Source organism: Takifugu rubripes, chromosome 21, assembly GCF_901000725.2.
Source record: "Takifugu rubripes chromosome 21, fTakRub1.2, whole genome shotgun sequence".
Classification (NCBI taxonomy): domain Eukaryota; kingdom Metazoa; phylum Chordata; class Actinopteri; order Tetraodontiformes; family Tetraodontidae; genus Takifugu; species Takifugu rubripes.
The window spans coordinates 11,036,627-11,049,955 of NC_042305.1; the positions used below are offsets into that span (position 1 = coordinate 11,036,627).

The 13,329-nt window shown below is 40.2% G+C and overlaps 1 protein-coding gene across 2 annotated transcripts in view; it reads right to left on the bottom strand.

Annotated features, from left to right (window-relative positions):
• Positions 1–13,329, bottom strand: part of ipo11 (importin 11) — a 61,598-nt gene that overhangs the window by 37,461 nt on the left and 10,808 nt on the right. For both annotated transcript variants that reach the window (XM_003974796.3, XM_011615597.2), the window contains 10 exons: positions 10,332–10,464; positions 10,143–10,201; positions 8,020–8,068; positions 6,458–6,528; positions 6,126–6,318; positions 5,248–5,400; positions 4,894–4,937; positions 3,908–3,998; positions 2,433–2,480; positions 1,181–1,286 (listed from right to left, as the gene is read on the bottom strand). In XM_003974796.3, coding sequence (XP_003974845.1) covers positions 1,181–1,286; positions 2,433–2,480; positions 3,908–3,998; positions 4,894–4,937; positions 5,248–5,400; positions 6,126–6,318; positions 6,458–6,528; positions 8,020–8,068; positions 10,143–10,201; positions 10,332–10,464 — 947 coding nt within the window. The remainder of the gene's footprint in view (positions 1–1,180; positions 1,287–2,432; positions 2,481–3,907; positions 3,999–4,893; positions 4,938–5,247; positions 5,401–6,125; positions 6,319–6,457; positions 6,529–8,019; positions 8,069–10,142; positions 10,202–10,331; positions 10,465–13,329) is intronic.

The following is a 13,329-nucleotide window of genomic DNA, read 5'->3' on the forward strand; positions in this document are numbered from 1 at the left end:
CTACTACCAAACTCACCACCACCATCCCAATCTTTTCTCAAAGAGATTAACTACAGGTCTCTGTCACCTCAGTAGTTTTTGAAAACTGACAAATAATTGCTCTAAACTGAATGAAAGAGGGTTTAAATCACAATAATGCTAATAGGGTCCATAAAGGAAGGAATTAATAAGCAAGCTGGAATCCAGCAGCATCTAGTTATTGATCTAAAGCACCATGACCGCTACACTCCCTACTCTTCCAACTAAAGGACACCAAGCGAACCAATGCGAAAATCATCTTAAAGTAACGCAGCGACTACATTAATGTGTAACAGGTTGAGGTGCAACTATTTATTACAGTGCCTGGGTGACCATATAAATATAGATGGATGCTGAGGGGTCAGTCTCACCTTGTCAACCCCTTAGCTGGCTGTCAAATTAAAAGAAAACTGGATACGGAGCCAGTCAACATGGTTAAAGCTGTGTGACGGAGAATTATTTAAATATTGCCCCTTATATTTGATGTTCTTGACCATTGACAAGTAGCTCCACCTTCTGTTCCCAGTTCTACAGTAAAGTAGCATGGACTCCTTTCCTCCCAACAATAAAGTTCAGTGCAATTATCCACTGAATAAACAAAGGACATGTATTTGTTCGTTGTGCAAGAAAGGATTATTTGATTGTTGTAGATTTGCAGCATTTCTCCTCCGTGTATGTACTAGAAGGTAAAACAGCCAGGCAGTAGAAGTACTTACAAGTCTATAATTCAGAGTTAATGGGTACAAAATTCCCCAATATCAATCCACCAGAAAGCCCTTTGAAATGAACCCAAAGCAAAGTAAGTAAAAAGCACTCCTTTACAACACCCATGTCTACATACTAGCTTTGATATTGAGGCTATTTGAGTCCTACGTGGATCCATTTTATATACCGGTACATGCATTTAGTTTTTATTTTATTCAAAAGTGATGTGTTGTTGCCGGCATATCAATTTAAATGGACAACGGCGCAGATTTGTTCAAAATGTATAGAGATATAGAGGTGGGATTGCCATACAGAGCAAAAATGCAGCTCTGTATATAAGCCTGAATATTTTAAGTTCACATTTGGGGGAACCGTTCCTTAAATTTGCCATGACCTCATAACGTTTCTCATCAAAACAGACAAAGATGAGTGACAATTTAACAAATCGACACAATACCTGTGGTGACTGACTTGTAGTTCTCCAAGAAGCTGATTCTTGAACCACTGATCGAAGTCCACGTTGTCAAACAGCTCATATGCTGCAAGACCCACTGCATTGTATACTGTAGACAATACAATCACAATCAGTCAGAAGAGGAGGTTTTTATATTCTGTCAGCAAAATTAGGTCAACTAGCACTAAAAATAGACATAATCTGATAGAAATTTTCTTTATAGCCTTAAAAATTGACAATATCAACACAATGCAAGCAGGGCTACTTTCTTCAATTTTAAATAATTATTCTTCTAATATTTGGATACGTTGTATGCGGAAAAGAGGACATGCGACATTACAGAGTATTATACAGTTAATTCTAAAAGCTTGTGGTACCTGAGTGTGTCCATAGCTTCTCGCAAAGTGACCAAAATAGAGCTTCACAAAGAGTCCAATAGTGTCTAGCTAAACTCAGTGCAACTGAACAATCCCACTGGGAATTGCTAGCACATGAAATCATGGGTTTCAAGCTAAGGACAACTTATATTCCTTTTACAAGAGTAAAATTAATATGCTTACCTTTAATTGTTTTATTTTACTGTCAATAGACTCATCAGGAAACAAGATTCAACAGTTCCATATTATATATTGGTTCTTTTCTACTGCAGTTTCTACTACTACTCGCTTCTACATGGTTCTGGATGTGTTCCATCACAGTGGAGCACCACTTCAGTGTAAATCGACCCAAACGGCTGCCCTTTGGTCATTTAACCAAGGTGATGGTTTTGCCTGTAGCCATTTACTTGCTCACAGATACAAAACCACGCACAGTTGCTGTTGCCAGGACTTAAAAGTGACAGGACACATCACGCCTTGCCCATTCAGTGGTCTGAAGGCTGTTGATGTCACATGAATCCCTGCTGAGCAGGTAGTAACAAAGTACCATGCACAATCACCTAAGGAAATACCCAGAAAAACAAAGTCGGGCAGAGTGGCATCTTTATATATTAAAAAAAATAAAATCAGGGTAAACAGCATTAAGAGCTATCAAGCAAGGATACAAACAAGATGCTCACAGGCATTAGAGTAGTAAAAGCCAGGGAATCTATTAGAATTCAATGCAAAAGAGGCAATTCAAGGGGTTCTAACTTAGTCTCAGTGTTTGTTGTGCATACATTAGCTCATAAGTAGGGTTTTAGATGATCACATCTATATGTCTGGACCATTTCTTTAAGGTCATGTTCCTGGCGTGGCCAAAGATTGAAGCATTTTACCTGCGTCCTTCATTAGCAGCTGAACAGGATCTTCCACATTGGTCGGACCTAAAAGACACACATCATTTAGACGTTCTCCTTTGCACGAATGCCCAAACCATTCAAAAATGATTTAATTCACTGTCAATAGTGTAACTAGGGGGTAAATTTCACTATCACTAATTGGTTTGTGCAAATATTTTGATATCTCACTCCTCCTCAATGCTACATCAACATATCACCAGACTAAAGATTTCCTCTCCATTAACACCTGTTGTGTAGGTCTGGAGACTTCCTCATTTGGAGAGGAATGTAACGTAGTAGACAGGCCCAGCTGTTCTACTCGGAGCCATCGGTGGAAGAGTGGCTGTGCTGCATGTACAGTACACGCATATGTGGCAGAGCACACAAGATGACGCTGCCCTTCATTTGTTACCTGGTAGTTATATTAGTGATGGGGCCGCTCTGATCCAGTATCGGAGACGGGTTACGATACCAGTGTACTTCACAAGAGATCCTTGTCAGCTAGTTTGTAGCTGGGCAGCTAGTGGGCTAGCATTGAGCAGCCTTGGGGCTACGGAAACATTGTACACTCAAAACACTGCACAGCAAGATAGCAATGTGCGATGTTTGCAAGCCATTATTTGAGGCCGAAGCTCTGTCGCAACGTTTAATACTTTTGACGTAATCAAACCTTTGAAGAAGCACCACTTCAAAAGAAAAAGTGGAGCGGCGCATCCCTAGTTATGTGTCATTTTCAGGCCCGTTTCTTTAGAAGAACTGGGAAGGGACATTTAAAATGTAAGTATGTGTATGCAGTGTAAATTTCTTAAGATTTACAAAGGATTCGATTTCCCTTCATGTTGTTTTGAGCAATATGTTAATGGTCGGTGCTGACTGAGCTGCTGTTTAATGTTCATGTCCATAAGATGACACTCTTTACTAAATGAGATTAAAAGAATATGGGATAAAAACTAAAGAGATGGGGAATAGGGGATTATATCATTACATACAAAATCAGCTTATGACAAGCTGCTGCCAGCACGCAGCGGAGCGAGTGCCAGATACGGGATCCTCGGGGAAGCCTGTTTAATGAAGCTGTAATGCACACAACTTTGCAGCAAAGCCGCCACTTAAAACAATGCTCCTTAAAATAATTTAGTAAACACCAAATAGCTAACCTTTTTTTTTTTACATTTGTGGAGTGGTTCTGGGTCTATTTGTTATGTTGTCAAGATTGGATTAAAGGCCACATGCTCATTCCCCATCATTGGAGCAAGTGTGTGACTCATTGCCATTATGAATAGTTTTGATCCAAATACTAATTTGAAGGGCTTTAGCATAGCAGTCACATCCTCGGTCACAAGAGCCTCCATCTAATATGGAAACAAAGTTTTTCCTTCACATATTGATTATAGCAACATTTATTTTCTCCAGAATCGCTCAGAATATTAAAATATTTGCTGTGACAATATTTTTAAGAAGATTTCACTGACCCTGGAGGTTCTGAACCATATCCAGCAGCACTGGTGTCAGAGTTTGACTGTAGTTGTGGAAGATATCCAGGAACAAAACTTCTGTACAAGGCTGAATGAGAGAAAAGTACAGAGGTTTCAGTGAATTGGGAGAATAATGTATAGGGTGATAAGTGAGATGTGACTGTGAAGGACACACAAGCATAACGGAACATGTAGACAATGCTAAACAGAGCCGCAAAAAATATTGATAATCAATGTGTGACCACAACCATGGCAGAGCATAAGCTCTGGGGTCTGACCTAGAGCGTGTAGCATTAACTTTCATCCTCATGCACAGGTGCCAAAGGACGGGTGACACACACAAAAAAATCCAATGGGACACAAAAGCCATACAGTGCATCTGAATTTAGATGTGTTCCTGCATTTAGATGGAAAACTCTAATATGAACCTCTGAACTTTCTTTCGATGTAGCAATAATATTGAACTGTGTTTTTGCCAACCTTCAGCCTTAGACAGCGATCTTATCTGTAATTCAAATGTTACGTTGTGACCAAGAAATGAAATGAACCCAAAGGGAGCAATAAACAAGAACAGATGTAGAACAAACTGACTGCTTCCTTGAGGACAGTGATGCGGCATTTTAGCCTTGGGAAAAATTTGATCGTTTAGAAAGAGTCCTCAAAAATGAGGTTTAAGAAAACATGGTAAAGAGGGAAAATAACAGTTGTGGAGGCAGATTATGATGTGCTTACAAAACTAAACAAGTGAGGGAGTGAGGGACGACTCGACACCACCAGAGAAGATCCTGCATGAGCACCGCCAACTGTTAGTTGTCCGATAATGAATTCATGAACACAACAGAGTAAACACTAACCCTCTTCAAAATAAGGAAGTGTTTGCTCCACTATCAGGCACAGACACTATACACAGCCGGTAACCCTCAGAAATTTTGATTTTTACCACTAAAATAAACATAATCAGATGATTTAATGCCTTCACTCACCCGAAGACTATATTTCCACGAGTCGCCACCCGTTTCTTCAACAGCTGTAGGAAATGAGCAAACAGTCAAGATGTCATTACATATTTGCAGGTATGTGAATACCAATACCTCATATCAATACCATCAGTGTATGGTGGATTATCTATTCTAGATCACAGGACTATAAATGTGAAAGATTACTATGTACAACAGTTCCAACTTGGCACTGGTGTAACACTTGTTCAACTGCGATTCAATTGCAAACCTAACCAACCATAGTTTATCCTGTTTTCCAGCAACATCTGTGCACTCTGAACATCCTGCAGGTCTAAATAAGTCTAAAAAGGTTCCGTGTTTCTGCAGAGGGGCCACTACCAAAGCTCTCGGGGTCCTCTTCCCACATCGTCAGCTCTTCCTCCGTGAGAAGAAAGTAGTGCGAGACGAGACGGCGTCCAATTTCTGTCAGCGTGGAGTAAGTGAAGAAAGCCGTCTTGATCTTGTGAGCCTCCAGACTCTCAGGTTTACTGTCTAGTAGAGGAAAAGGTAGAGGAAAAATAAATTAAATTAAATACACGATGAAGGCTGTTTAAATATTAATCGGTCAATTCAAAACTGCAGTTTCTTGAACCAAAATGATACGTACAGACATATTGGGTTTATTTTTGCTTTATGCCTTCTAGATTTACAGGATTGACAGTGAATTTTTTTTCCATTGTGTGGTAAAATGCAAATGGTTTTCTGTCTTCCATCTTAAAACTTTAGCTCTGCGATGGCATGTTATGTTGAAACTGGGAAACATTTTGTAAAAACTGGATTTAAAAAAGTCGGTGGTTTTGGAATCGGTATCTTCCGACGCCTTCCTGAGGAAAAGGACATCCATGCAGTTCCAATAAACAAGGACACACAGCATTTTCATATAGATGGATCTAAGGATTAACTCAGATGGCGTTTCTGAAGTGAACCTTGTCAGACTCAAGGATTGAGGCAATGCATTCCTACTATATGAAGAAAAAGAAACGGCTTTGATAAACGTGTACAGATTGCACGAGTAGGCAGAACAAAGCCTTAATGTGTTCCATGGCTAACGATGCCTGAACTAAACATGAGCTGTAACAACATATGGCAAGCTTTCTTGTGAACGCGTTCTCTCCTCCTCGATCATCAACCGTGGCATGCCCTTTACTCCCCAGCGTTACCACATCATCGTTAACCGTTGTTGCCATTTCCCCCAAAGCCTTCCTTTTGCTTCCTACCGTCAATGTTCTTGGCAGGTTTGTAGGCGTCGTTCTTTACGATCATCTTGATGAGGTTCATGCACTGAACAATGAACCGTTCAAAAGTCACCCCCTCCCCAGCAGGAGTGAAGACGTAGCTGACGGCAAACTCCAAAGAACGATGGATGAGTGGTATAAATGCACATGGGTGGTGCTCCAGGAAATCTAACAGCTAAACATATTGGAGGTTGAAGAAGAGAAGGCCAAGGATTAAAATGTGATGGGCACCCTACATTTCTCTAAAAGAACCCGTTAGTTCAATGATCCAATCATTTACCACAATGTCATTTGTGACTGAAGAGTGAACTCACAACTTTGGTGAAAAGTATGATTGTCTTCTCAAGCTTTTCCCTGCACGGGCTGTCAGAACCAACCTGCCGACCTGTAAATCACAGCAGTTAGACAGTGAGGTTTCCCAGCACCTACAGTTGATAAGCTAACGGACCCAACAGAATAAATAACCACAAGTCATTTCTTGACACAGATGCTGCAATTGGATTAAAAATACTTTAGCAAAATTTGCTTTCCTGGCAAATAATATAGCTTCTTGGCCAACATGGTGGTTTGGGATACATTACTGAGGGTTGACCTCAATATCCACCAGATGATTCTTTTGAGACAGAAGTCATCAGAGGTGCTTTATTAGCACAGGAGTGGAGCGTCTGTATACTCTTCCTTCATGTCAAACTTATTGAGAAATAAGCAGATTGCAGTTTCTGACCTTCTTTGTCCATTTGTAAGTAGTCTGACTCTCCATTTCTTTTAAACAAAAATGAGTCTCAAACTATTGAAGCACCGGTGGATAATATTGACTTTGTGCCCATGCAAGTGTTTGCTTGTTTGCACCTTGGTGACAGAGGATGAGCAGTTGTGAAAAGAAAACAAAGTCACCAAGGTCATTCATCAGAAGGAAGATAACAAACAAGAGGACGAGAATGGAGACACAGAAGGGTTTAACTTTGCAAAGCTGACCACAGCAGAAGAGAAAAATCTCCAAACAGGAAGAATCAGACATCTGTACAGGAAATAAACAGCCCGAGGTTATATACGGTGGCTGAACTTATAAAGCTGTGCAGCGCTGCTGTTTCTTCCTGCTCAACAATGAGTCTGGAGTTATGTCTGTATCTCCTGGGTCCAAACATCTACAGGAGCCTGACCCCATCTGTATTGCCATGAGCAAATATTAGAGACGATAGCAGCAGCTGATACCCCAAAATGATTGTTCTGGGAGGGGGGATGGAGTCACATGGATTATAAGTGTGAATGGACCATAAAATAGATCCAGCAGCAGTCTATGGAGGTGGAATATACCAGCAGCTTTAAGAACGTCCCGTCTATATATGACACCAAACAGTGGAGGATGCCAGTGAGGTGTCTTTTTACTGCCTATTTTACTCCACTATCATACCAAGATATCTCACTGGATGATGGGAAGGTGGGACCGATGTCAGGTAGCAATATGTCAAAATAAAAATTGAGCCCTAAAAAAACAAGATAATGGTGTGATGGTGTGAGATTGGCATGGCAATCTATTGTAGGAAAGAGTATAACATGAGCGAAGATATGGAGGGGACTAGTGGAAATTGTTACTTTAATTGTAGGACACTGATTATTCGTGTGACTTTAGCAAACAATCTGAAATGGTGTTCTTAAATTATTGTTCCATCTGACTATACAGAGATTATTCCACTATATCAACATGAGAATGGCCCGAAGAAGAAGAAAGACTGTTAGGAAATCCTTTTACAGTACACTTCTGCTATATGGCAAATTACACTTTTGATCTTCAAACACCTGAGTAAATGTGTTTAATCCTGAAATGAAAAGCCAGGGATCATAAAAATGAAAACCAAGGAGACAAAAAAGTACTCACAGCATTCCAGGAACTGCTTTAGTCGTTCAAACACTGCATTCAAGAAACCCTGAAAACCAAGAGATGAAGGATGGTTGAGGGAGATTAACACTAATCTTTTTGCCATTTCTAGGGTTAATCTCAGGAAATTCACAACTGCTTCATCAATACTACAAAGAAGCAGGTTTATTAAAAAGATAATACAGCTTCCCAATCTTTCTTTGCCGAGCAGAAATTTGTGTTTACATAGACAGTATTTTGGTCCTACTGCTGATTTGAATACTATTACAGAACTCTTCCCTTTGACGCCACTCTTACAAAGGTCAGGATCTTGTGATGGCTCTCCAGTTTCTAACACTCAATTATGTCCCAATTATGTAAATATGTCCACTTTGCATGGTGCGGGACCAACTTTTAACTTCCAATTTGGTGAGAAAGCTTCAATTTAATGGTTTTGGAGCATTAATGACAGTAAAATAAGACACGCTACATTGATAAATTCTTGTTATGCTCTGATGATCCATCCTCTACCGCTTTTAATGGTTTCAAACCATCATAGGCAATATTTGAAAAACTGCAACAGACCATTTAACTTTCCCTGACCATTATGAATGAAAAAATATTTAAGGATGAAGTTCACTGTCAAAATGATTGAATGAGAATCTATTACCCAACTGAAAGAAGCTCACCTGTGTAATCAGACATTTTACCCGGAAAAAACTGAGCGGTATCAAAGATTACATCTAATAAGCAATTCGGATTGCCTTTAAAAAGACGCAAAACCCAGGACAAAATGAATCCATAATAAACTTTTGTGTCTATAACGTTGCCTCCATGATCAATAAACCACTGCCATTTTAGCCAGAGGGAGGCACTACGTCTTGGCATGGACCCGCATCCATCTGACATCAGACAACTAGCATAAAAGACATAAAACCGATACAGAGATTAAAATAACATCCAAAACTCTCATATATGCTCTGAACACTCATGAGAATAAACAAGTCTTTGAATCAGACAAGTCTAATCTGAGCTCGTTCTAAAGCCGAGGGGCCACTACCTTGAAGGCTCCTTCTCCCCTGAGCTTGACCCTTGATTTGGGAACCACAAAAGCGACACTGACCGCCAGTACAGCAAGACAGCGTGGAGCCAAACCAAGGACAACTTTGTTGGTACTGTTTTTTTTTATTAGTTGTATTTGTTGATCCGATTTAAAATCATTATCGATTCGTTTGTTTGGATCACATAACCTTCAGCTGCTGTCTCTGTGTAAAAGGGAGCTCGCTCCAAGCTGGACACTTCGCATGAATATTTAAACAGCGTGACCACAAGTTATTGCTGTTCCAAACAGAAAAATGATTCTTTGAACCACTGTGAAGATGGGAGACGGTGTATTGCCCTTCATCCAAAGCACTTTTTCCAAATAACATTACTCAATGGAGTAACAATAAATACAACCAGCGTTTGAGACAAAAAAAGCATGTGCGTAACCAAAAATCATTACGTCTGCTTACTGAGCAGATGCTAAAATAACCAGGGATGGCTCGAGACAAATGACATTTTAAATGTCACAACTTGAATTATTATAAAACCATCAGCTATGACAGATACTGAGAGTCATAATAATGGAGTATTAGACTATGGTTAGCTAGGAATGCATTAAAGGGTACATATTAAGATTGATGCATCTGCACGTTGCACAAGGGACCCAAGAGTTTGATAGAAGAATTCAAGTCTTCTGGAGCACTAAGATGAGTTATGGGAGGAATATAAATCAGTTCTACAGTCACATAGGCAGAAAGAATAAAAAGAGTGGGAGGGATCAGTTATAACAGAGACTTTGTCTTAGTTAAGCTTTTTTAGACTATTGACGGCCCCAGTCTAGGAAAACTATCAAACTTTCTTTTTATGTTGACAAATGTTTCATGTGTCATCATTTTAAATAAGGAAGAGATGTGTAAGAGATGGACTAAAGTTAAATTAACAGTTTTGAGAAGTTGGAAGAGTTTATACAGACCCCCCTCAAGGCTTAAGGCACTTTCAAGCCTTCATATTTCGCACACTGGGACAGGACTCACTCTCTATTCAAACTCAACACAAAAAGCAGCAGGTTTTATGGCGATCAAAGCCGAACGAATACTCACCATCACTTCAATATTCTGCTGCGGTTCTTGAAATCCATGGACCGTCAATTTACGAAGCACTGAGAGGGAAGAGCGGACAAATATATTATTAAACCGCATTTTGCTGCGCCCGATTTTTATTTTGAGCCATTAATAAATTATTGGCTTGCATTGTAGAGGATGCAGGGTGCGTGTGAATGCATCTGATACCTTTAAGGGAGAGCAGTGTCCTCTCCAGCAAGCCCAGTGCAGCGGCCTCGTCTCTGGCGTAGATCTGCTGGAGGAAGCAGTCTGTGTGGTGGCTCCACAGAGAGCACGCAAAGCTGTAGATGCCCGATGCCAGCTGGAGACAGACACAAACAACCGGCCCATCACACGCAGGTATTCGCCGCTGAATCTTGAAAACCGATCAATTGCATCAGCCCACAGCTGCCTATTCATCAAAAAGACTAGCAGCTCTGTAAAATGATGACAATAAATATGCAAGGGCGCAATATTCTCCCACAAAATCGAACACACAGAGAGCTAGGAGGGCCCGCTGAGTCACAGATGTAAATTGGCTCTAAATGAAGTTCCCGTTACAGTCGTAACGTTATTTGAATCCAAGCCAATTACGTTTTGTTCGGTGAAGCTTTCTGTTAGGAGGAAAACAAGACCATCAAAAAGCAGGGAGAAAAGTACCAATGGTTCCATTTATACAGCCTGGCCCTGTCGCACAGACAATATAACCAATCACCCATGGGATAAAAATGAGTTTGGGATAACGCTTTGCTTTGTTCATCTATAAAAAGAAATGAACAGGCCAGAGGAAATCATTACATTTCCACAAGGAAATAGAGTAGTTTAAAGAAATATTGCAGGCCAACATCTGTTTTTGGTCCATCGGTATTTGCAGTGCGTAAATGTGCATCGCCTCGATCAAACCTGAAAACCTGAGAGGAAACTTTTGTTGACTGAAGTAAAATATTGAATTTGTGAGTTTATGTTGATGTTGAATACACCGACAGCATGTTTTTTTTAGAAAGATACTTTGAAAACGCTTCTTCCCAGACAAATAAATAAATAGGAGTGTACAAGGGATCATTAAGGGTTTCCTTAAATACCAGCACAGCCAAGGGTTTACTTTGATCCAATTAGAACTCGAAGAAAACAGATATTCAATGCTGTTGCTTCCACAGAACAATTAATTTTCCTACCCACATTTGTTTTGTTTGTGACAGAAGTCTCTGCGGTCGTGTGACCTCTGTGCATTTGGGTGAATGCATGGGCGAATGTTGTATACTTTCACAAGAGCAGGCAGATACAAAGCCAAATAGCATTAAATGTAAATTATTTTCCTTTATCAACCAAGTGATTTCCTAAATCTACAGGGAAGAGCTCACAAGCCAAGGCAATACTAGAATCTACACATCATTTCCCCTGACCATCTTTTCATCAATACCCATTTAATGGAATATTCTCCCTCTATTTCTATGCAGAAACAAAACACCATCACTTTGTTCCATACTGAAGCCACCAAGTTCTTGGAAAAGGTATCCAGGTTCACTGCATCCAAGTGTATCAGCATCTTGGCTGAAGATGCTTAGTTCGGGAAAGTAACTGAATCTTAAGATGTTTAGAAAATACCTATGAAGCTCTGTGACAAAACTGCAATTTTATTATTCATCTCCACTATAACTATAAATGTTAAAAGCTGTTTTTCCAGCCTTAACTTAATTAGGGTGGCCTGCTTTATCCATTGTAAAGAAGATCTGAAAAGAGGCTTCTAAGCTCCAGCCCATGATATTTAGTTCAAACAGCCCCAAAACTCAGACAATTAGGGTTTGTGGGTTTAGTCCAGCTCGTGTGGAACTAAGCTTGGCGAGCTGCATGTGTGGATTAAGCTGTTTGACGGAAATGAGACAAAACATCTTGGCTGTTGACACTGTAGCAATGTATTCGTTATTGCTGCCGTTTTTGATTAATTTGCTATTATTTTTCATTAAATCAGAGTGTGGCCACGAGGGGTCTGATGTGCCGCCAGAACAGTCGTGTCACATTCTATCCAACTTTTATGTTGGACAATCACTGACAGATGCAGCCACATCCTTGAACATTGGATAAAATCTGTTTTGAGGCTCATATCCCAGCCCGCCTGGCTCTGACTCCCCATCCACCCCAGTACAGAAGTACAAGTCATTGCTCCAGGAAAGGTCACTAAAATTGCTTTTTGCCCTCATCTTTTTTCCCAGTATCAGCTAATTCTTTCATTGCTTTTTCACTGAGCTCAGCTTGAAAATTAGACCATAACCTTCGAGTGGAGGAGCGCACATTTTCTTCTGTATGCACAACACACTGCGCCTAAAGTTATGTTATTTCCATGTATAATGTTCTTCTGCACATTTGGGGTCACTTCAGGGCTGCTGCCTATTCACACTGGTATTGTAGTAATGCAATATCCAAATGTATTAAAATCAAGACCATGCAGAAAAACAAAAACGAAATTGTTCCATTCATGTGCTACATCCAGGCAGCTTGTCAATGACTTTGGCTCAGTCCCCTTGTCCGCTCACCACTTGGCTGGTTCCATTTATTCTCTTATCCACTATTAATCTGCAGTGTAGCGTTCAATACTCATTGTGTATCGTTTATATATCACGTTTATGCACCGATGCTTGCTCCGAGGAGGGGGGGGGGGTTCAGGCTCCGGGTTCTATAAAGTATCCTGAGACAATCGATTGTTATTATGGATGTATGAATAAAAGAAGATTGAAATCAACTAACGCAGGGAACTTCAATGTGACATTGTGCAGTGGCAGTCACTCGAATTTCATTAGGAGAATAAACTGAGTAACTGTGGATCACAACGCCGTAAATGGAGATGCTGTGAGGAATAGATGCCTCTGAAATGCAACAGGATGGAAGAACGGTGTAGAATAGCTTTGACATTTCAAAATGCAGCACAAAAACGACAATTTTATATGAATCACAGCGATCCGGAAGCATAACAATCGAAGGTACGAATGAATCATCAAAAAAATAATAATAATAAACAGCATTCGATCTGTTCTGTGTGGTCACATAAATCCATTCGGGTTTGATGATTGTGTTCCTGTCCATCAGTGGGAGTATCTCTCTTCTGAAGAAAAGTGCATTCCTGCTGCGATAACTCACAGCCGTCGTTGGTAAATTTGGTAACAACGTGGTGGGTGTTACACTGTACAGCCTA